Here is a 25,861-nt window from a genome sequence, read left to right as displayed (position 1 = left end):
ACAAAGGAACAACTTTTCCTCCCAACTACAGAAACATCTCTAGCAGTAAAAAAGGACATCAAATGATAACACTGGTCAAAAAGCCCAAAGACCACACATCACATATGGTGAGCAAACCAAGCAAAAAGAGGAGGTTGTTTAGGATTGTCAGGTCTTCCTATTGAGAGAACCATTTTAGGATTATGAAATGCCATTCTCTCACCTTTAGTATCTTACCTTAACATCTAATGTATCTGGTATTAACACAGCTTTATCATCTTTCTTTGGGTTAATGGCTGCATAGTACTACCGTTTCCTATCTTTTTACTTCCATCTTGCGTGTTGGGAGATACAATTCTTTTACCCATGTTTTCTTTATTCCTTTATTCCTTTCTTGTTTCTTTTCTATTAATCCAGTATTTTTAATATTCCATTTTCTCTCTTCTGTTAGTTTGTTATACATTTTTCTCTTTTTCTTTTGGTTACCTTGCAAATTATTATATATTGCTAACTTATTACAGTCTACTCGTAAGCACATTCCAAACAAACTAAGACCTTAACAACAATTTAACTTCATTAACTCTTCCTCCATTCTTTATGCTATTGTTGTATATTTTATTTCTACAATGTTTTAAACCTCAGGGACAGTAATATTATCACTTTAAAGCTCAACTATTTACTAACCTAAGGAAATACACATGAAAACTGTATTCAGAGTAAACAAAATTAAGTAATACTATTCCAGCTAAATTGATAGTTGCTGAATCCTCCACAGCTATATATACTCCAGCAGTCAGTGCTCAGAGTATGTTTTAGTGTCCAAATTCACAGGCATCCTGTATCTTAGTGGCACTCCACAGAATTTATAGCCTCCAGCCTCAGTAGTGTGTAGCTTCTAGAATATCACAGGAACCCTGATATAGCTCTAGGACCTAGTGGTTATAATAGGAACCTCAACTCTCCCACTTACTTAGCATGACAATGTCATTTTACCTCATCCATCCTTTCTACTGAAACATTTCCAAGTACGCTATAGCATGGATTCTTTCACTGGGCAGAAGGATCTGTTATCACATAGTTAAGGTCCTTTAACTCTGTTATGTTAAATCACATAAAATTACCATTTTTGTAGTCTAAATCTGCTCAAATATTGGCAATTTCATATGTTATGTTTAAGTATAAGTCTAATAAAAACCAGGATTTAGTAAAACTTAATCCAGGTTTCCTTCACCCAAATGAAGATTTGGAAGACTAAGCTTTAACATCTAAAATCAAATTTTAAAAAGATTATTCTGTCCATGATAATCTAGGCCAATGAAAAGAGAATAAAGTTCATGTTTAGCTATTCAGTAAAGAGAATTTGAGACAGAAGATAATTACAAAAGTGATTTTGCTATAGAAACGCTATTATTTTAGCAGCTACAGGAAGAAACAAATGGATTCTAGTCTTTGTCTTTTAACCTTCACAACAGTGGCTCCCTATATTTCAAGAAGTTCTATTATGTGCTGGAGAGAAAAGAAATAGAAATGAAATTTTCTGTGATTTCCACTTGGGGGCAAAGGAGACTTTGGAGGGCAAGTTTATATCAAAGTCCCCCAATTTTCTATTCTAATAAAAGCTTCCTTAGAGGGCAATTAATGGATTAAAGGACTGAACATATTTATCTTGGCTTTCTACTAAAATTGAATAATAAAAGGTATACACCCACAAAGGCATAGAGAACTGGAAACAGCAGTAGGTAGATGTCAATAAAATTCTGGAAAGTGAAAAAAAAAAAAGGTCCAGTAATAAATGACTTACCTTTCTATTTTTCTCCAGTCAGATAAGTACCTGGCAAGTAATGGATGGTGTGGGAAAATCAACAAGAAGCAAGGCAGTTTATGGCAGAACTACAGAAAGGTCAGGACTTGGAATTATCAAGGGCTACTCTAAAAAAAAACAGGGGCATAAGGCTGGGCCTGAAAACAGAAGGAATGGATAAAAGTATTTATAATGAGCAGTTAGATCAGCAGGTCATTCTCCTAACACAGAGTAAAGCAATCAGTCCAGAGGTTTACTTTCTGGTGAGACTGAAACAAAGGACCAGAAGGATTCTAGACTGAGGTACGCAGTTGAGGGCTGCGGTGAGGTCCCATTCTGAGGGCAGAGGATTAAACTGACAAATGAGAATTTCAGTCCTTTCCTCCTAGTCTTCCAGAACACAGGCTGCCAGGTTTATTACCAACGTCATCCACCAACCCCCAAGGCAAGACTTTGAACAATTCCTCTGGAAAAATAAAAAAAAGACCTACAAATACTTACAATTTGAGGGGCCTGCAATAAAAAGGGTCTCTGCTCGATTACTCTATGGTAGAAACCAACAGGCAACAAGCCCTCACAAAGGAGAGCTTCCTAGAGCATTTTTTAAAAATTCTTTTTTATTTAAATTGATTTGAGAGAGGAAGGGAGAGGGAGAGAGAGGGAAACATCAATGTGAGAGAGAAATATCAATTGGTTGTCTCCCATACACGTCCTGACCAGGAATGGAACCTGTAACCTCTTGTGTACGGAACAACGCTCCAACCAACTGAGCCACACTGGCAGGGCTTCCTACAGCATTTTACTGCATCTCTCAAATATGAAAAGAAAGCCATCGATGAGCGGACACTTGAGAAAAGCCTCTAACAAAAAAGAGAGAGACTAAAACAAAAATCCAGAAAAAAGAAACTCCAAAGAGACAGAGACAATATAGGAAGCATATATGTATATATATAAAGATATATATAAAGAGATATATATACACACACACACACACATATATGTATATATCCTCAGAGAAAAAAGAAAACAAAATCTATAAAATAAGAACAGGATGTCATAAAATTCACAGAACAGGAAAAGAAAAAGTACTTAAAAATTTAAAATAGAAATAAAATATTTAATAGAATGATTGGAAAATAAGTTTTAAGAAAATTTCCCAGAAATTAGAATAAAAAACAGAGACAAAAAAAAAAAAGAAAACTAAACTAAACTAAAGGTTATGTACCAGAATATCCAAACTCTGACTAACAAGAGAATAGAAATATAAATGGGGGAATTCTATGTCATCTGTAAATAAAATTTAAAAACAAGAAATACAAGTGGCGGAGGAAGATAATTAAATAATATAAATGAATTACAGCTATGTAGAATAAACTGGATCAATGTTAGGAACATATTTTTGCATAAAAAAGAAAGTCATAGAAGACTATATAAACTATATATAATACCATTTTCTAAAGCTCCCAAACAAGTAAAACTCAACAATATAGTGTCACATACATATATAATCAACTGTTTTTAAAAAGTGAACAGAAGAAGAAAAAGTGAACAAAACACAAAATTTTGTACATTGGGAGACCACATGCAGGGGTGGGCTAAAGTAAGTTAACAGTTGTTCGTATGAAAAATAATACAATAATTAATAAGTGATAATACAAGAATAAACTCTGTGTTTTGTATACTCACAACTGTAAATCTACTTTGGCCCACCCTTGTATATTTTCAAGGGCATGGAGATAGTAATGTTCCCATTCTTAAGTTGTATGGTAGGTTCACAGGTCATTTGTTTATCATTGTGTCAGAGTTTATATAAGTAAAATTTATTTTTACATAAATAAAATATTACATAATAAAAAATTTAAAACAAAATCAGTTTTTCGGCAGTCAGGTAAGTGCTTGACAGGTTAGTGGGAGGTGTGGCAAAAACAAATTTTTTGAGTTTGATAGAATAAAAATTAATATTATAATAGTTTCCTAAAATTAATGTTTCCAGCCCTGGCTGGTGTGGCTCAGGTTGTTGAGCATTGTCCCTTGGACCGAAAGGTTGCCATTTTGATTCCCAGTCAGGGCACATTCTGAGGTTGTGGGTTTGATTCCCAGTCGGGGTACTAATGAGAGGCAACCAATCCATGTTTCTCTCTCTCATCAATGTTTCTCTCTGCCTCTCTCTTCTTTCCTCTCTCTCCAAAATCAATAAAAACGTATTTTTTATTAAAAAAACAAAACACTAATGTTTCCAGGTCAAGTCTTGAAGTGTTCCAGATTGAAAGGACCCACAAGTATCCAGCCCTACAGATGCCAACAAGACTCATACCAAGGCACGTAATTGTAAAACCTCAGAACAGAAGATAAGGAGAACACTTTTTTAAATTCTTGAGAGAAAAACAGGTGCTACCCAGAAGATCAACAATCAGTATGGCACCAAATTTTTCAATAACAATATTAGCAGCTAGAAATTAAAGATAAAATGCTTTACAAAATTCTATGGGAAAATTATTTCCAACCTAAAACTTCACACTCAGCCAATGAAGTATTAAAATAAATGAAGCATCAGAACAGAAAAAAGAAATTTAGAAATGGGAATTATCTCCCATGCATCCTTTTTCATAAGCTTCCAGAGAGTGCTTCATGAAAAGAAAGGAATAAACGAAATAAACAAGATGACGTGAAATCAAGGAAACAGGAGATCTGATATTTATTAACAGTTGAAGGACTCCCAGGACAAACGGTGTGTACTAGTCTTGGAGAGCAATCAATTCAGACCAGAGGAAAAGTGAGGGATCCATGAAATATATCACTAAGAAAAAGATGAAACAGAAGACTATGTGATGTTTCTGAAAGTCTTGCGAGAAGATCTGGAGTTCCTTCAGAATATGGACATGACCCAATTATAGCTATAAAGAACAATAAAAATTGAAGCAATTAACTCCAGAGATGAAATAATGTATAAAACAGGAAATGTAATTATAATATACTATAAGGTACAAGAATTTACATTGGCATAATATAAACAGTATATTGAAATTTAACTAAAATTTTAATAAGATGTCGGCAGGAGAGATAATAAGAGATCCAAATCATCACTTTCATTGTAAGAAATCAACAGATATCTAAAACAGAAAAAAAATGGCATAAGCATATTATTAGAAAATATTTAGATAAATTCCAGAATAAAAAGTTAAAAGTTTAAATGTCTGCTTGTGAGAAGGGGGAAATAGGATAGTATTCAGGTTATTAGAACCCTACTATAGTTTAAAAAAAAAAATGTTTTATACCATGTGATGAAAATAAAAATTAAAATAAAATTTCCTTGGTTTAGATATGCTGACAGCTTTGAAAACCTGGAAGATGGTAGGTGGCATGAGTCTATGAAAACTTCACAAAAACTTTAAAATAGTAGATTCACAAACAAGCAGAATGTTTCATACTTCCAGTTGTGTTGAAAAGAGATGACTTTTAAATTCTTAGTTTCAACAATTCTCTGAAGGACTAAGGAAACAGACACATATCTGAAATAGTATTAATTTCTTAACTTCTTTGTTCTTGTAGCTTACTGTTGGCCTAAAGTCACAATTCAGTCTTCCTTTGTCAGAATGCTTTTCAGAGCTTCCAGCTGTGATTTCAAAAATGGTACTAGGACAATACAGAATTGTGAAGCCACAGACAGTGAATGATAAGAGATACAAACAGGAAGAAAAAAAATCACAAGGGTACAACTCTTTAAGGAGAATGATAAACACAGTATCTATAAAAAAATATATGTTTAAAATATTCAAATTACACACCAAAAAAATGGTTTTTGATATTTGGAGGCCACTACACTAGATAGTGACTTTTATTTAAAAAAAAAATTAGGTCATAGGGGGCCTACCTATATAATTAGGGATCCTCAATAGATATTAAATACTCATAATCAGTGTACCATCAACCAGCTATAAGTAGTTACTTAGCATCAAAACTTAATGGAATGTAAATAGTCTTTCAAAATAGTAAAGTGATTTTCTTGGTATGAAAGTACAGAGCTAGTGGCAGAGAAATGGATTATCCAGCTCTCCATCTAGTTTACAAACACACACATTCATACACACTCCCAGAGGGAAATAAAAATCTATGAGGACATCTTTAATTAACCCTCCAACCTAAATCTAAATTTAAAAGCCTAAGCTGGAGTTTTCAGAATATTAACATTGGAAGTGATCTCAAGAAGATATCAATGGGAATGCAGACTGCTGCAGCCACTATGAAAAACAGTATGGAGTTTCCTCAAAAATTAAAAATGGAACTGTCATTGGACCCAATAATCCTACTTCTAGGAATAGAGCCTAAGAATCCTAAAGCACCAATCAGAAAGAATATAAGCACCTCTATGTTCAAAGCAGCACTATTTACAATAACTAAGATCTGGAAACAGCCCAAGTGCCCATTAGAAGATGAGTGGGTTAAAAAACTGGTGATACATTTACAGAATGGAATACTATGCAGCTGTAAAAAAGAAGGATAGCTTAACCTTTGAGACAGCATGGGGTGACCTGGAAAGTATTATGCTAATCAAAATAAACCAGTCAGAGAAAGCCAAGTATCACATGATCTCACTTATACGTAGAATCTAATGAACAAAATAAACTGACAAACAAAATAGAACCAGGACATGGAAGCATGCACTAGAATGATGAATGTCAGAGGGAAGTGGGGGCGGAAGGAGATTAACCAAAGAACTTATATGCATGTATGTATAACCCTTGCACAGTGGCAACAGTACAGTGAAGGCATGGGGAGAGGGGAGAGCAGAGTGGTCAATTGGGGGAGGGGCACATCTGTAATATTTTCAACAATAAAAATAAATTTAGCCCCAGCCAGTCTTGCTCAGTGGTTAGAGCATTGGCCTGTGGACTGAAGGGTCCCAAGTTCGATTCCGGCCAAGGGCATGTACATTGGCTACAGGCTCAATCCCTGACATACGTCGAGGCACGTACAGAAGGCAACCAATCGATGTTTCTCTCTCACATCAGTTTCTCTTTCTCTCCCCCTTCCATTCTCTCTGAAAAGCAACAGAAAAAATATCCTCTAGTGAGGATTAAAAAAAAAAAAATTATCTAACAGTTTCAACAAAAGTGTCAGCACTTCAGAATACTACTTTATTAAAAAATCCTACGTGACGACTGAATAAAGATGTGGTTTTCCTTTCCCTTTCCTTCCACCATCTCCTTCAAGCCTAAGCTCAAGCTAGGTGCCCACCGGCTTAGTACTGCTTTTGTCATGGCCCTCAGTGATGCTGATGTGCAAAATCAGATTAAGCATATAACAGCTTTTATTGAACAAGAAGCCAATGAAAAAGCAGAAGAAATAGATGCAAAAGCAGAATAGTTCAACATTGAGAAAGGTCATCTTGGGCAAACCCACAGACTGAAGATTATGGAATACTGGAAGAAAAAAAAGCAGAGAGAGCAGCAGAAAAATATTCAGATGTCCAATTTGATGAATCAAGCAAGACTCAAAGTCCTCAAAGCAAGAGATGACCTTATTACAGGCCTACTAAGTGAAGCAAAACAGAGACTCGTCAAAGTGGTAATAGATACAACGAGGTACCAAGTGCTGCTGGACAGACTGGCCCTCCAGGGTCTGTACCAGTTACTGAAACACCAATAACTGTTCCAATAAGTGTTCCTTATTTGTTGCTGGAAACAGGATTTCCCTCTGGTAAAGGCTGCAGTGCAAAAAGCAATCCCTATGTACAAAATAGCCATCAAAAAAGATATTGATGATCAGGAGGCCTACCTGCCTGAGACAGCTGGTGGAGTTGAGACCTATAATGGGAATGGTAAAGTAAAGGTTCCAATACCCTAGAGAGCCAAATGGATCTCATAGCTAAGCAGATGATGCCAGAAGTATGGGGAGCCTTGTTTGGTGCAAATGCCAAGAGGAAGTTTTTGGACTAAGCCCTTGAGAGGTGGAGTTCATGTACTACTATGATGTGGATTTTTCTGATATTTGAACAAACAAGATTATCTATGTAGCTTCCTCTTTGCTGTTCTAATATTCTGTATCTATTAGTAGATATCCATCTGTACTAATGCCCTTAGCCTAACTGTTAACAATGGGAGAAAGTTTCATTTAATATGATCAGGAAACCTAACTCTAGTTTATCTAAAAGTAACACAACTTTCAGCTGGTTCTGCAACACGAAGGTGAAAAAATCAGGTGGTGGTTGCATGGACTTTACCCAGTCTTCTGCTCTTCCTCTGCTTCTAGTTATCTAGTCTAGAGGTTATGTGTATGGTGTCCTCTGCCAGTAAGTCTCTGCTCTTTAGGTTTAACATGCACGTAGTACATGCATTCCTTCCAGCAGTAGTAGCTTCCCTATTATCTGTTTGGGCCTAGAAGTGTTCCTTATCTGTAAATGTGATCTAAAATATAAGCCATGATGCTTTATTAAAACAAAAGGTTTACGTTAAAAAAAAGAAAAAAAGTGGTGTGTGTGCGTGTATATGTGCACACAATGGAATATTACTTGGCCATAAAAAAAGAATGAAATCTTACCATTTGCAACAACATGGATAAACCTAGAAGGTATTATGCTAAGTGAAATAAGTCAGAAAGAAAAATACCCTATGATTTCACTTATATGTGGAATCTAAAGAACAAAATAAACAAACAATACAGAAACAGACTGTAGACAAAAAAATAACAAACTGACAGTTGCCAAATGTGAGGGGGAAAGGGAGCTGGGTGAAAAAGGTGAAGGGATTAAGAAGTGCAAACTGATAGTTACAAAATAGTCATGGGGTGTAACATACAGCACAGGGAATATAGTCAATAATACTGTAATAACCGTGTGTGGTACCAGGTGGCTACTATACTTATTGGGGAGATCACTTTGTAAGTTATATAAATGTCCAACCACTACACTGTACAAGTGAAACTAATATAAATATTGAGTGTAAAAAAAGTCGATGTGAGGTCTAAGAAGATCCTGAAATCACAAATATGACGGACAAGCAACATTTGCTATCTTACTATACTAAAAAGAAAGAACTTGCTAATAAGAATTTCTTCCTGTTAGGTCTCAATAGACCAGACCATTCCACATCACCATATCTGATTCCCTGAGAGATGCTGAATTATAATTTCAGAGGCTTTTTTTACCCCAGTAGGATAAAATTTCTATTATTTTGAGCTGGGAAAATTTTTTTTAAAGACAAAATTTCTTTGGATTTTAGAGATCACAAACATTCATTAAAGAAGACAATGCTTTGCAAAATATTAAAAAAAAATTGAGCACTGATTAAAAAACAAAAGTACCTGAAGATCTAAATGTAATAAATGACTGGATTCTTAAACATGCTGCAAAATTTCTTCTAATTACTCATGTAGTGTTGGAGGTAGGAAATGTTAAGTGACATTTTGCTTCATCTTTAACACCATATCAAAAGAAGGCAGAAGTTGAAAGCATCTCACTCTTAAAAGCAAATATTTTAGAAATAAGAGATAAGTTCTCTAGAAAAGTCTTTTCTAACATTTTCAAATTACTAAGAATCTTTTCGTTGTTAATCCTTACCTGAGGATATTTTTTCCATTGATTTTTTTAGAGAGTGGAAGGGAGGGGGAGAGAGCGAGAGAGAGAACCATCAATGTGATAGAGACACATCGATTGGTTGCCTCCTGCACGTGCCCCAACCTCGGCCAGGAATAGAGCCTGCACCGAGGTACATGCCCTTGACAGGGAATCAAACTCAAGGCCCTTCAGTCAGAGGGGCCGACACTCTAAACACTGAGCCAAACTAGCTAGGGCTAAGAATCTATATTTTAAAGCACTATCTATAAAAATTTCAATTACTCCAAATTAAATTCTATGACTTCCACCAAATAAAATTAAAGATATGGAAAATAAGTCAGATTGCAAAAAGGAAAAACAACTTTATAATGAAGTTGTGCATATTAAAAGCATATAGTACTTTAGAATAAGAAAAGTGAGACTTCAGCTCTAGTTACCACTGTAACCGTATCTGGGCATTGTAGTCTATTTTGGAGACCACAATTTAAGAGGAATACTGAAGAACTGGAACAATCAAGAGTTGATGTACCAGTATGACTAAATATTCAAAACTGTGATGTGAAAGAACATACCACTGCTTGCTTCAGCAGCATATATACTAAAATTGGAACAAGACAGAGATTAGCTTGGCCTCTGCATGAGGATGATATTCAAATTTGTGAAACGTTCCGTATTTTTCATGGACCTCTGGCATCCTTAGTGAATTGCTGAAACCACAAGTTTAAATCTGTGACTGCCAACAATCTACTTGATTTGGAGTTTCCCGGTGGAACCCAGGCTCCTAATTCAGTGTCCCAAGGAACCCCAGAATCTTACAGCTGGAATGTAATTTAAGGCATTCTTTAGGTCAGCTTTCTCCTTGAGCTATCTACTCCAAGCCTTATTGATGGCTACAAGATTAATTGTTGGCAAGACTCACAGTAGCAAAGAACAGTGGTCAAAAGCACTGTTCTGGAGTTACAAAGGCTTGGTTCTGACATCCAATAAACTTCTTACCAATTGGGTGAACTTGAAAAGTCATTTCAACCTCAATTTTCTGTTTCCTCACTTATTAACTAATTTATGAGATAGTAATACTTCACAGTACAGTGTAGTGAGGATTCACTACTGCATTCTAACACACAGAATGCTTGGATCAATAAATATTTGCTGAATTAAAAATAAAAAAGAATATCCCAAGGTCTAGGTATTATTAGCCTAGAGAAGGAACTATTCAGAGATACACATTGTGAAAGCTATTCATGCCTGCAGAGGGATTACATACATTCTGATTGACTTTTACTGGAGAAATACAGGGAACCAGATTTCAGTTTAATATGTTGAATTTGCCTAATAGAGAGATCCACAAATAGAATGGCCTTCTCTGAGAGATTCTGAGAGACCAGACAACCACGTGGGGAAAATGTTATAGAGCTCAATAAAATGATTACAGAAGTCCCTCCCAACCTAAGATGTTATGTTAATGAAAGCCTCAAAAACATAAGTGGAACTTTCTTTCGACAATGCTCTAGCACTCTTGTCTTACCCCTCCAGGTGGCTATATCAACTTGGCAGGGGAAAAATAACTAAAAACACAGAATTAAAAATAATCATTGCTACTAACTGCCAGATTACCTGAAAGCAAGGATAAATCTGCCAATTATCTAATTACCTCTTTTTTCCTACTTTAAAGTACTGTTGGAGGTTAGGAAGACTATGGTGGCTTCTGGACTTCTAGCAATTTTGTTGCAGCCTTTTTTAACAATAGATATGAAAAGCAATGGGAAACTTACTTCTTTCTTTTATCTAAACTTCTACTTTATTCATTTCTACTACAAGAGTTAGTTTTGGCCCAGCCGGGAGTGGCTCAGCGGTTGAGCGTCAACCTAGGATCTAGGCGGTCGGGGTTCGATTAGCAGTCAGGGCACATGCCCGGGTTGTGGGCTCGATCAATGACTCTCTCATCATTGATGTTTTTATCTCTCTCTCCCCCTCTCCTTTCCTCTCTCTGAAATCAATAAAAAGATATATTTAAAAAAAAAAAAAAGTTAGTTTTGGGGCTTCAAATCTTGCTTTAACTGTTATGGCAGATAGTTTAATTTTTTTTAGGTGTTTTAGAAAAATTAGTCTAGTTAGGTGTACCTTCCAACTAGTTGGCAGGTTACCAACTTTTTGGCAGTATAGATCCTTCTAAGATATCCTACGTTCTCTGCTTTTATATTACACTTTTCCCACTAAATACATGATAAAAACTTACAATATTGAGGCATCTGTGCTGTAATAGAATGACCAAAGACCTTAAGACTCAGCCATGTACTAGCTCTCTGGTCTTAGGGCAATTTTTAAATTTTTAAATGTCCCTAAGCCCCAATTACCTTGTTTGTAAAAATGAAGATCAGACCTACCTCAAACAGCTAACATGCAACTTAAATTATACTATATATATATATATATATATATATATATATATATATATATATAAAGGTCTTGCACACATTTTTATAGTCAACAAGCTGAGTATGAGCCCCATATAATGACATTAAAACAAATTCACTTCCACAAAACATTCTTGCAAAGATTACTACCAAGTACATGGAAAAGATTCTCTATTATCAAATGAGTCATTAAAATTCAGTATTCTCGCCCAGCCAGGCGTGGCTCAGTGGTTGGGCATCGACCTGGGATCCAGGCGATTGGAGTTCGATTCCTGGGTCAGGGCACATGCCCGGGTTGCGGGCTCAATCAATGACTCTCTCATCATTGATGTTTTTATCTCTCTCTCTCCCTCTTTTTTCCTCTCTCTGAAATCAATATAAGATTTTAAAAAATAATAATAAAAAAATAATAAAATAATAAAATTCAGTATTCTCAAGGCAGGTTTCTTGGTGTTTTATGGCAATCAGAAAGATGATACAGGGATAGTTCTGTCATCCACCTTTCTTAACTATAATTATGCAACATTATGTTGTGGTTAATGTGAGACTTTAATCTGAGCTCTCTTTTCCAACCCCCCCGCCCTCAACCTTACAATGCAGAAATAGCTCCAGGAAACTGTTTATTTAACTGGCTATCGCATTAAACAGAAGAGGCCTTATATTAGATAACTGTAAATAATTATTCTTTTTTCTTATTCTGTTTAGGTATCTGAGAATACAGAATGTCATTGCTACATTTTAATGATGAACAGTATTAAATAACTCTAGAGAATTATTATAGTATTTTATTTCCACTGCTACTCACTGGAAAAAGAGTAAGAAGTAATATAAGAAACAACAAAAAAGAAACCAAACAGGGGTAGTGATGAAATCAGCCTTTGTCACTGCTCTTAGATTTCTGCCTTCATTCAAATGAGTTGATCTAGTTACCAATATTTGTAAATATTATCCCCAGCTTGACAAAAATGGTGTTCTTTGCTTCTCTGAAATGGTCAACAGGGTAAAGAAGCAAGAATGCTGAACACAGAATCAGAGATAACCCAGGGACCTGTGGTATCCCTCAAAATTAGCGTATAACCTCAGGCAGGTTTTAACGTCTTTAAACCTGTAAAATGAGGAATTTGATTAGGATTATCCCTATGAGTTTTTGCTAATCACTTGGCAACAACCAGTGATCTATTGCTAAAAATCATTTGCACTGCAAGGGACTCATTTTGTAACCCAAGGTTTCTTAATTCTTAGCTTCCTCATTATTATAATTTTGACATCTGTGTCAGGGCTCCTTATGCCAGCAAGATGTTACTATGATAAAATGTACTTGTCAGTTCTTAATAAATATTTGACTTGATCTTCGGGAGGAAATATGAATATTTTTATAATCTGTAAACCAACAAATCCTTATTAATTCTCTTTACAAAGCAAGTTGTCATAAGATTACTCTTAAACATCAAACACCTTTTATATATGTAAAATGATTCTATTAAAGAAAAAGATATTTCCAAAAATCTACCTATATATAAAAGGAGAGACATAAATTAATGCATACACACACACACACACACACACATTGACTCTGAAGTATGAAAGTTTGAAAGTGAAATCTAGTCTGCTCCCACTGACTGACAAGATCACAGGTCATGATGATGTAACATCAAAATAAGTCAATTTTTAATAGATAGTTACTAAGCCCAACATTGTGCAAACTTACCAAAGTTGCCTCTCGAGATAAAATGCTGTACTATGATCTCTGAAGAAAAACCAATCCTCTCTAGTGATTACCTCATGTAGTACATAATCCTGGTATGTCCTCCTGTCTGTCTGTATATCTACCTACCTACCTATGAGTTTCTGGAAGCTAACAGTCACAAGGCAAGACCCTGTAACAGTGTTCTGGATAAACAAAAGAGTAGTAGACTTTGGATGAGAAAATTCTCCTCCCTCACTCCTAAGAGTCAAGGCTACTGATGAAGTACCCAATCTCTTGTCAATAAAAGGGGAAAGCAGAACTTAGGTCACATACTATATTCCTTTAAAGTTCTAATTACTCTAAAGTCTGTATTTTTACAATATAAAGGAAAAGGAGGTTAAATTTAAATAGTAAACCTGACTTTGCATTATGTCCAGCCTTCATCATAAAAGCCACTGGTTGGAACAAAAGGAATGTAACTCAGATTTTTTAAAGTGTTTTTTTTTTTTTTTTTTTTAATGTCTTTATTGATTTCAGAAAGAGGAATGGAGAGGGAGAGAGAGAGATAGAAACATCAATGATGAGTCATTGATCGGCTGCCTCCTGCACATCCACCACTGTGGACAGAGCCCGAAACCCGGGCATGTGCCCTGACCGAGAATCGAACCTTGATCTCCTAGATCATAGGTCAATGCTCAACCGCTGAGCCACACCAGCTGGGCTCAATTTTTTTTTAAAAAAAAACAACAACCCAAAAACTTTAAGAAGCATCCCTATGATGATCAACTTTACATGACAAATTTACCAAGGTCAGGAAGCCCCTAGTTATACCTTCAATTTTACTCATAAGACAACCATATTAAATGTCTACATAAGATAATTAAGGATAATCATAATATCTTTTGGACCACAACATAAATATACTGTATTAAAGGAAATATGCATTCTAGACCTCTGAGCTAGAAAAGTTACATGCTCTATAAAAAACTAAAAAACCAAAAATACATCCTCATCTCTGACTTATTCCCACTTTGCCAGTCTCATATTATTTCCTTGACAGTGAATAAAATAGTCCCTTGACATTGTCAGCTACCTGGCACTAAATATACAGAAAATAAAGATATCTTTTGGTTTGCATCAAAAAATATAATTTTTCAACTGCTTTGTGAGAAAATAAACATTATCTTACTAGATCTCCCAAGCAAATCTGTAGGTTTTAAACTTTATTTTTTATTCTTACATTGCCATTAATTCCTACCTACTCTTCTATTTTCTACTCCATATCAATTCAGTTACAAGAGCACCTAATGTCTGGCCGGCGTGGCTCAGTGGTTAAGCGTCGAGCCAAGAACCAGGAGGTCATGGTTGGATTCCTGGTCAGGGCCTGGGTTGCAGGCTTGATCCCCAGTTGAGGGCATGCAGGAGGCAGCCAATCAGTAACTCTCTCGCATCACTGATGTCTCTATCTCCCTCTACCTTCCTCTCTCTGAAATCAATAAAAACATGTATTTTTTTTTTTTTTAAAAGCACCTACTACTACTACTACTACTACAATTTTCAACCAGTGTGCTGCAATAATTTTTAAAATATGAAATATCTGACTATTTACTCAGCAGTACTGACATCTTTTCCCTTAGACTATCAAATAAAAAAATGACAACAGCCAACACAACAAGCCATTGTGTTGGTGTGAATGAATCAAACTTATACCCTTTTTTTTTTGGTCAGATCAGCAAAAAATATATTATTTGGTGCGCCACAGAACGTTAGTAATTAGTTTATATGTGCCATGAGATTAAAAAGGTTGAAAATAGATGTACTACTATGTCATGGTCACTGTACTCAATTCAATCCAGCCCATATCCTAATGATCTCCTATACGAGTTACTTCTCAAGTTATAATCCTCCATTTATCAATGTCCTGTCAGTAGGACAGTCATACCCTCTCTTCCACCTACTGATCCTAGCCTGGTGCACCACCTGGTGGTCAGCAACAGGACTTATCCTTCCCACCACCTCATTTCTTCCCCCTTGGGAGAACAGTACACCTGGGCTTTCTGGTTTTGCTCAGTTCAACTAATTCAATCTTAGAACTTTCTGTTTTCCTTCCTTCCTTCCTTCCTTCCTTCCTTCCTTCCTTCCTTCCTTCCTTCCTTCCTTCCTTCCTTCCTTCCTTCCTTCCTTCCTTCCTTCTTTCCTTCCTCCCTCCCTCCCTCCCTCCCTCTCTCCCTCCTTCCTTCCTTTCCTTCCTTTCCTTCCTTTCCTTCCTCCCTCCCTCCCTCCCTCTTTCTTTTCTTTTTTTCTTTTCTTTTTTTTCTTTTCTTTTCTTTTTTTCTTTTCTTTTTTTCTTTTCTTTCTTTCTTTCTTTCTTTCTTTCTTTCTTTCTTTCTTTCTTTCTTTCTTTCTTTCTCTCTTTCTCTCTCTTTCTCTCTCTCTTTCTCTCTCTTTCTCTCTCTCTCCCCCCCTTCCTCCCTTCCTCCCTTTCTCTCTTTCTCTCTTCTGATTGCCTCCCTTACACACCCCACCAGGTTCAAACCCACAACCTGGGCATACGCCCTGACTGGTTAGGCTCTAGGGTTCCATGTGAGATATAAATAAAGATAAATAGCACTTGGTCCTAGCTCTCCAGAGGCTCACAACTAGGTTTTCTTTTGTTTTGTTTCCTTCTACCTTTTTAATGCAAATATAAGCTATTTTGAAACTTGAAATTTGCATGTACTGTGTTATCTTTCAATGTAGAGGATCTCTATTGACTGTGCCTCATACTCCTAAGACATCCTCCACGGAGCATATTCTCTATAAAGCCCGTCAATACTTGACCTACTCAGTTCTCCCTTTTCTGAACTCCTGTCCTTAATTTCAGTAACAAGTGATTTTATATGTTGTTCTCTATCCAAGCTTTTAACTGCTAAGAATGCATTATAAGTGTGCTGTAATATTGATCTTAGCCCTCCAGGTAGCTGAGCAGAGCCTAGGATCAACTACCTCACGGTGAACATAACATCACTTTACCCTGCTGTGCTGTACAGATATTTTAATTTTCTATGTGTGCCATGAAAAAGACTGGAAAGTACAGCAGGTTTAATCTGTAGCAGTTTCATATTAGAAGTAACATTAAATATTATTTAGTACAATAACCTCATCGTGATGGAAATGAAATCTAGAAATTTTATTTTGTGTAAGGTAACCCTGATACTTAATAACAGATATTAGACATTCTAAGAATCTAAAACCGGAGGCTCCTAGATTCTGTGCTTCATTATACCACATTGCTTCTTTTAATTGCCACTTATGTAAATCCTGCCACCCCAACAAGACTGTAAGGTCTTTGAGAATAAGGATTTAACATGATTTATATGTAGCTCTCACTTAAAACTGAGGTGGGCAAAGTACGGGCAATGGCTCAGATGGTATCTACCAGAGAGAAACCCAAGCATGCCCATTCATTTACATATTGTGGGTAACTGCTTTCATGCTTCTGCTGCAGAGTTGGGAGCTGCAAGAGATCATATGGTTAAAAATATTACTATTTACAGAAAAGGTTTACAGACCCTGACCTAAAACAATGCTAAACACTCAATATACATTATTAAACAAATGTGTGAACAAACACTGGGGGAAAACATTTCTGATCCCATGGTAATTTATAAAAGATAAAAGAACATGTAAACTGAGATATCACCATGAGAGCTTTCATTTGGCTTAACCAGGTTTGCACTTTCGTCTGTACCAATTTTTCATATTCCACATCATAGACTCAAAGAACAAAGTTGGCAGGGACCTAAAGATCAGGTAGGTAGTTAATTGGCAAATAAACTCAGCTGATAAATGACAAATCCAAAACAGAAGGCTTTTTAAAAAGAATTGTTTTCTATTATAATCAAACAATTTTTTTTTAATCCTCACCCCGGGATATGTTTTCATTGATTTTGTTTCTGTTGTTTTTTTAGAGAGAGAGAAAGGGAGGGAGGGAGAGAGAGAGAGACCATATTATGAACTGCCCCCAGGGCTTGCAAGACAGGTGTCATGTATTAAAGTTATATCCTTCCCAACACATAGCAGGACATTTTGACACAAATACCTCATGGAAAAATAGCATTTTAGTGTATTTACTGAATGATGAGCAAATCATTTTCTTGTCCACACCCTAAGTGTTGTGTCCTCTGGAGTTTTAACCATAACCCATACCACTCTTTTCACTCCTATGTGAGTTTAAATGTCATACTTTCAGCTTCCACCAAATTTTGATCTCCAACTTGACCAATCCTATGATTCTCAGAATTGGCTGTCTATCTGTTGGTTGTCTGCACAGGCAATTCAAACTCATCATTTCCTAATTTAAACTCATTATCATCTCTCATAAGCCTTTTGTCTTCTAATATGTTTTCTGTCTCCTTTATTTTTTAATCCTCACCCAAGGATATTTTTTCCATCAATGTAAGAGACACATCAACTGGTTGCCTCCCGCACTCACCCTGTCTGGGGCTAGGGATTGAGCCTGCAACCAAGGTACATGACACTTGGCCAGAATCGAACCCGGGACCCTTCGGTCCATGGGCCAATGCTCTAACCACTGAGCTGGACCAGCTAGGGCTCTCTCAATTATTTTTAAACTTGAGTGAATGCAGCAGAAATCACTTAGGACACTAGTTGAAAATAAGCTTTCCATGCCCCAGAATTCCTGATTTAGGTCTGACATGGAGCCTAGAAATGTTATTATTTATTTATTTATTTATTTACTTTATCCTCATCCAAAGATGTGTTTATTGATTTTGGAGAGAGAGGGGTAGGGGTAGGGTTAGATTTTGGAGATTCGAGCTAATCACCAATGGTCAATGATTTACTCAACCAGGCCTCTGTAAAGAAGTTGCCACATAAAACTCCTACAATGGCAGGGTTCCGAGGTTCCAAGGGCTTCCGGGTTGTGGTGAGCACATGCCTGGAGAGGACAGGAAACCTCTGCACCACGAAAACTCCCCCTCACACCCCACTCAAGCTCCTTGCCCTAAGCATCTCTTCCATTTGGCTGTTCCTGAGTTCTATCCTTTATAGCAGGGGTGGGGAATCTTTTTCCTGCCAAGGGCCATTTGGATATTTATAACATCATTCACGGGCCATACAAAATTATCAACTTAAAAAATTAGCTATGAAAAAAGCTCCTAGTCCGGCCGGGCGTGGCTCAGCGGTTGAGCGTCGACCTAGGATCCAGGCCATCAGGGTTTGATTCCCGGTCAGGGCACATGCCCGGGTTTCGGGCTCGATCAATGACTCTCTCATCATTGATGTTTCTATCTCTCTCTCTCCCTCGTCTTTCCTCTTTCTGAAATCAATAAAGATATATTTTTTAAAAAAACCACAAAAACATTAGTTAAAAAAAGCTCCTATTTTCTGAATTTCGAGTCCCACCTGCGATTGCCTTGGCAAGGCCAAATCAAATGATTTCTCAGGCCGGACGTTCCCCACCCCTGATTTATAATAAACCAGAAAACATAAGTAAAGTGCTTCCCTGAGTTCTGTGAGCCATTCTAGCAGATCACCCTACCTGAGAAGGAAGTCGTGGGAACACCAGAATTTATATAGCTGGTTGGTAGAAGTACAGGTGGCAACCTGGGACTTGTGATGGATGTCTGAAGTGGAGGAAGTATTGTGGTACTGAGTCCTTAACCTGTGGGGTCTATGTTAACTCCAGGTCATTACTGTCAGAACTGAACTGAATTCTAAAACACCAAGTTGGTGTCACAACTGGTTGTTGGTGTGGGGAAAACCCACACAGTTGGTGGCAAAAGTGTTGTGAGTAAAAACAGGGCAGATACATTTACCATATAATTCAGAGAAACAGAAATGTCTGTAAGAACTATATACAAAACTTCACAGCAGTTTAATTCCTATCAGCCAGAAACAAAAATAATCCAAACATCCATCAATTGGTGAATGGATAAACAAATAGATGCACAATGGAATACTACTTGGTAATAAAAAGGAACAATACAACAACACAGGTGAACAACACAAATGACTATTCTGTGTAATCCTGTTTACATTAAATTCTACAAAAGGCAAAACAATAGTGATAGAAAAGCCAATAACTGGTTGCCAGAGGCCTAGGGTTCGAGAAGAGGACTGACTGCAGTAAAGGGGCATAAGAAATAATTCTGGGGTGATGGATATGTTCTATATCATAATTACTTCACATGACTATACATTTTTAAACTAATCAAATAGTACATTTAAAATTGGTGAGTTTTATTTTAAGTATATGTCAGAAAAGTTGACAAAGAACATTAAAGAAACAATTTTATGAAAAAAATGTTCTCCCCTGGCTCTCTTTCCATAAAGTTTTCCAAAACAAAAAACATAAATGCACAAAATATGCTTTACTTTCCCTGGGTGGTATGGCTCAGTTGGTTGAGCATCATCCTGTGCACCAAAAGGTCTCTGGTTCAATTCCCAGTCAGGGCATATGCCCAGGTTTTGGGTTCAGTCCCCAGTGGGGGTGGATACAGGAGGCAATCAACTGATGTTTCTCTCTCTCTCTCTCTCTCGCTCCCTTCTTCTCTCTCTAAAATCAATAAAAACATATTTTTAAAAATATGCTTTACTTATATTTTTTATTTTTAACATAGAAGTCTATAATCCCAAACTCACTCAATGTTCTCTGGCATAGATTAAGACAAATTACATAGTTGCGATGTTAGTTTTTATTACCAACTAGATTGTATAATCCATGACCAAATGTTCTTTTTATTTCAAAGATAACTATTATGCACATAAATACATGCTACTTTTCCTCATTTATACTTTTAATTTTTAATGATGTGAATGATTCTGTTAATCTGATGATTCTGTTATTCTGATGAATGTTATTCTGACAGGTTTAACTTCTTAAAGTGATTTACTGTCCCTTACATTTTTATTTTTAAAGTTACAATTACATAGAAGTTTAAAGGTTAAAGTTCTAGGCTAAATATCCAGTAAAATAAACTTACCTGAGACAGAAGCAACACAGAATGAAAATGATGGAGTTTAATAAAAACCTTAAGGAATACATAAAAGTAAAGCCAAAAGATAGAAAAATGGTGACTTATGGGACAGACCTGGCCCACATATGTGCTCTGTGTGGCTTGCATAATATGTTAAAAATCAAGAGTACTCATTTAGGCTTTCTAGTTTCTCTAAGACTGGGCTCACAAACTTGAATTACAAAAATCTGCTAAAGCTAAGAAGATACTGTCCCTTTAGACAAGGCATGTAATCTTCCGCTTCTCCAAGCCCCATAACACTTGAGTTTACTCATTTTCACTATCTGCCTGGCTACATGTACCTGAGTTTTCAAACCCTAACAGAAGTATCTCTTCTATGTACCTCAACTAACAATAATTAAGAAGTGAAGTGAAAATCATATGAAAGGAGTTCCCCCTAAATTTGTTATGCCTAATTCTCCCTTTCAGGCAGACGCCTCAAAAGCTGTTTATTAAGAGTAAATTATAAGAATGCATATGCTCTGCCTGGCTGGTGTGACTCAGCTGGTTGAGCATCGCCGCATGCACCAAGAGGTCGCTGGTTTGATTCCCAGTCAGGGCACATGCCCAGGTTTTGGCCTCCAACCCCGGTAGGGGGCCTTGCAGGAGGCAGCCGGTAGATGTGTTTCTCTCATCATCGATGTTTCTCTATCTCTCTCTCTCTCCCTCTCCCTTCCTCTCTCTCTAAAACCAATAAAAACATTTTTTTTTAAATAACGTGTGAAAACCACTATTTAAAAAGAAAAAAGAATTCATATGCTCTACTGCAGAAAGCAAAATGTATATTGAATGGCACAGTGTATATGAAAATTATAAACAATTTATATGTCCAAACTAAGCACAGACACACCCAAATTCTAAAACTTTATTACCTTCATTAATGTAAGAAAGCCAATTCACATGCAACAACAAAGCAACAACAACAAAGCATCTTTGTTCCTCTACCATAAAACTGAGACTTTTAAGACATAAAGAGCACATAAAGTATACTGAAGATTTTAGCAAAAGGGTAAAATAAACAAAATAGAGCAATAGGCTAGGAAGCAAACAGGAATATAATTATAAGCATGCATTCATTAGCTGTAATAATTATTTGTCCCCTTAATGTAACAAAAACGGAAAATATCTTTTACCACAATTTTGAGGTATCTCTTGCTGAGATATCTCTTTTTAGTTACCAAAGAAAAGTTTGAAGAACCCTAGATAGAAAGAATAATACGTTAACAGAAAAAAAGAAACTCTAACAGACTTACCCGCTCTACAGTTGCCTCATCCCCTGGTTGACATGCAGCAGCAGCAGCAGCAGCACAAGCTATTTCCATCACAGCAGAGCTGGTAGGAGCATCAGTAGTGGATGAAGACCTGGGTCGGCCAGACTGCATAACAGTTGCCATCTCCTGGCCAGATTTCCTGTTGATTTGGGGACTTCCCTTTGGGGCTTCTGGTTTGCCCCGCCTACTATGCAAGCTTGTCCCTCTCTTCATCTTGGGTGGCACTCGGATCTGTTGCAGGACACGATTCAGAGCTGTGGGGTGGGTGGGGACACCATCAATCTCTGCACATGCGTTCTGGTTTTCCAGATCCATTTCAGGCTCTGCATCTGCCTGAATTTGCTGCACATCGTGTGGAGACACAGATGACCTCCTGCGCTGGTGCTGGAAGAGATGCTTCAAGCCTTGGCCAATCACATTAATGTTCTCCAAAGCATTGTGGGTCATTTTAGACAACTTTTGTTCTGATTCTGTCTGCTTTCTGGCTTCTGCATCTTGGGATTTGCCTCCAGGATCAGGGTCGTCATATAACTGTTCACTGCCCGAAGGCTCCATCAGTAGACTTAATATGCTTATTTGCAAACTCAAAAAATTTTAAACACACCAAGACTGTCAAATTAGGTAGGCATTTGCTTCAACAGTAACTACACATGCAGCTGTGAGATGAAGGCTTCATGCCTATCTAATGTTTAAAAACAAGAAAGAAAGAAAAAAGAACCTCATATTATAAATCCATGCAGAAACTCCAGTGTTAAACCAAAGAAAAGCATGCCACTAGCCAAACAAATGGGCACTATCATTAAGCAATCTTTAATCAGAAGATTAAAAGACAGTTTTTTAGATAGTGGGTAATGATTATTTTCTAGAAGAGAAAAAGCTCAGAAACAAGTGCATAGGAAATGAAAATAGCAATGTTTAAAAAAAACACACAACCCTACAAGTTTTAATATATGAAGAATTGAATACTAGAGTAGTCATCTTGGAATGGAAACCACAATAGTTGACAAACAGCCATTGCTTGAGAAATCAAGAGAGGACAGAACATTCAATATGTATATATAGTCTTACTGAGGCAATTTAATTCCTCTCATTCATAACCACAGTTAATTATTTATATGCTGAAACTCAGTAAATTCAAACAGTAATAAGAAGTAGATATCCCAACCAAATTGTGTGTGGATTTTAATGGAAAAGAGGAATTTGTTATTATTCACACTGATCAAGGTCACTGGTAACTAGGGGTGACAGGTTTGCCCTTTTAAGAAGAAAATAGAAATAAAAATCCTGTAAGTTGAATTATCTGTTGAAACACAAATGACGTTGGGGTACCACATGAGTGAATGATCCAGAAAGAGTCTGTCTTCACAGAGACTAGAGCTTTGCTCAGTACCAGCTATCAAGAAAAGACATTCTAGCCCTGGCTGGGTAGTGCAGTTGGTTAGAGCATTGTCCTGATACGCCAAGGTTACGGGTTCGACCTCCAGTCAGGGCATACCAGAAGCAACCAGTGGATGCATAAATAAGTGGAACAATAAATCAATGTTTCTCTCTCTCTCCTCCTTCCTTTCACTCTCTAAAATCAATAAATGAAAGTATTTTAAAGTAAAATAAAAGATATTCTAAGAACTCCCTTTCTCTGAATAGTATCATCACTGACAGAAGCTTCCCATATATGCACAAAAATTCAAAATCAAAGAATACAGTAACTGGGGTATAACAAAAGAGTAGAGAAAAAGAAAGGTCAAATAGCAACCACACACCAATATTAAACACAGGAAATTAAAAGGAAGCTGAAACTAAGAAATGTAAGGTCAGCACAACTGCCACGTTTACGGAAATCACATGCACAAAAAGAGAAGGGGAGATGGTAGGCATGGGATTTTTCATAACAGAAAGTGTTTATTTTTATACTGAGTTTCTGCAAATATATAAAACACAATTTCATTAATGCATAGAACCTGCTAGAGAGAACAAAATATGGTGTAGGAAGAAGTTCTTTATGTTCATATCTTCCCTCAATTTTTTGTTCAAAGGACTTTAAAACTCCCTACACTACCAAGTACTTTGAACAGTCTAAGTCACTGTCAATGAAGCACTATGGTGGTCTTTGTTGTACTATGTTCTGGGGAAATGAGGACTCCCTGCCACCAAGTAGTAATAATCTAGAAGGCATAAATTAGCTGGATGTAATAAGAGTTCACTATGAACTCAAGGCTATTAGAGTTCAGAGGGACAGGAATGTAAACCCACTACAGTTTTCTTCCTGGTAGCTACTCACAGAAAACCTTCTTACCATGTATATGGGCACTGTCATTGGGGCTCTGCTGTCCATATTCTTTCATGCCTATTTCCCCATCTCCTGACCTCTTCATGAAGCATAAATAATGTGACAAGGTAAAAGACATTGTCTCTCACTAGTATTTTCCTCTTTCTAAATAACACAAAATTCTTTGCCCCCAACTAATCAAATGAGTAGCCACCACGAGAATGGGAAATTTCAGTGCCTTTCACTAAAATTCTTTGTGGTCACACTAAAATCCTGTCACACCCTTTTCCTGACTGTACATTGCGCTTCTGTTAAGAAAGAAACCCTGAATCTTTATTAGATTAATGACTGTCTTGGCTTCTACTGGAGTTTTCTGGGGCTCCTTGTGGGCAAAAATGTTGCTATAGTATATGTATTTAACTATCCTCACCTTCCCTCATGAGTTTGTAGGGCAGACTAATAGTTACTGAATTATTTCCATTCTGCAAAGCATTGAGCTTCTCAGAGAAAATTTACCAAAATAATCCAGTAACACTGTCCGTCAACTAATCTTTCTTCTTGCACTGGGCTATTTAGACCCTGAGAAAATAGGAGGATGTGAAAGCAGCAGGCTGATAATGAAGAAGTAATTTACTTTTTTCCTTATTTGTATTTCATTACCTAAATAATACAAATTATTTTCTTGTTGGTTTAGAAAGTAAAATATATAAAATAAATTTATCCCATGAGAGTAAAAGATACCATGAATAAAGAAACAATGCCAAGGTTAGCTGGAAAACCTACTTGTTTCATACATAAAGGTATAAAGAATTATAAGGAATTTATCACTAAGCAAATCTATTCCTTTGGGCACTGTTATAAACTAATCAAGTGGCCATCTGCTTCTCTTTTTTTATTAAATGAAAAATATGATACATTTTATTTATTTATTTAATTTTTTAAAAATATGTATTGATTTCAGAGAGAGGAAGGGAGAGAGAGAGAAAGAGACAGAAACATCAATGATGAGAGAGTCATTGATCGGCTACCTCCTGCATCCCCCCTACTGGGGATTGAGCCCACAACCCAGGCATGTGCTCTGACCTGGAATCGAACCTTGATTTCCTGGATCATAGATCAATGCTCAACCGCTGAGCCACGGAGGCAGGGCAAATAAGGTACATTTTATATGTCAGTAACTTCATTTGAGATTTCACTAGCATTTATTTTCATATAATTCAAAGTGATGATTGAATGATTACAAGAAAATGCCAGCAATCCTAGGAAAATCTAGAAATAGGATGTTAATCTCCAAGCCAAAGCTTGCACAGGCTATCTACACAAATGCAATGATTATGTAACAGTACAGTAATAAATTCTGGAATTTTTAAAGGCAAGACATAACCATATTAACCGGCAGAGGCTTACCTAATATGGCAACCTAAGTTGAGCTTTAAATATCGAGTAGTAAGATAAGCATTTTGAAAAACAACCTATTGCACTGATGATAAAATGTAATCTGGTACTTATACTAGTAGCCATCATCTGCATTACTGCTGTTACATCAACAAGAAATATGGTCAAAATTTTGATGCTTGCTAAAATTTTCTGTAGGCCAACAGAAAATCTTTAAGGCCACCTTCCAATATAAGCCAAATATTAAGGAAGGTCAAATGCTGTAGCAAAAATACCAAAGACAGAAATGTTGCAATAATTAACTCTATAAAATAGCTGAAAGTAAGAATGAAAGCACTAAAGAAATGCAACAATAGCAGAGTTTTTTAGGAATTCCCTATTTTCTTCTATAAAATTCAAATTAATAATAACTGTTGCTCAGTTTATAAAATTTCCCAAATAATTATATTGAGACCCCTGGTTTAACACGAGTTCAAC

At 36.5% G+C, this 25,861-nt stretch overlaps 1 protein-coding gene and 2 pseudogenes across 1 annotated transcript in view; 2 read left to right on the top strand and 1 right to left on the bottom strand.

The window, feature by feature from the left end:
- TMCC1 (transmembrane and coiled-coil domain family 1) overlaps window positions 1-23,634 on the bottom strand; it is a 117,544-nt gene extending 93,910 nt beyond the window's left edge. The window contains exon 1 of the mRNA XM_016209889.2: window positions 21,706-23,634. Within this exon, the coding sequence (XP_016065375.1) occupies window positions 21,706-22,278 (573 nt within the window). The 5' untranslated portion in view covers window positions 22,279-23,634. The remainder of the gene's footprint in view (window positions 1-21,705) is intronic.
- On the top strand, window positions 7,037-7,716 carry LOC107534721 (V-type proton ATPase subunit E 1 pseudogene; annotated as a pseudogene).
- Window positions 9,911-10,010, top strand: LOC148091437 (U6 spliceosomal RNA; annotated as a pseudogene).
- Window positions 23,635-25,861: the final 2,227 nt, after the last annotated feature.

The sequence above is a fragment of the Miniopterus natalensis genome, chromosome 15 (assembly GCF_054644295.1).
Source record: "Miniopterus natalensis isolate mMinNat1 chromosome 15, mMinNat1.hap1, whole genome shotgun sequence".
Taxonomy (NCBI): domain Eukaryota; kingdom Metazoa; phylum Chordata; class Mammalia; order Chiroptera; family Miniopteridae; genus Miniopterus; species Miniopterus natalensis.
This window is presented reverse-complemented; position numbering and strand designations above follow the sequence as displayed.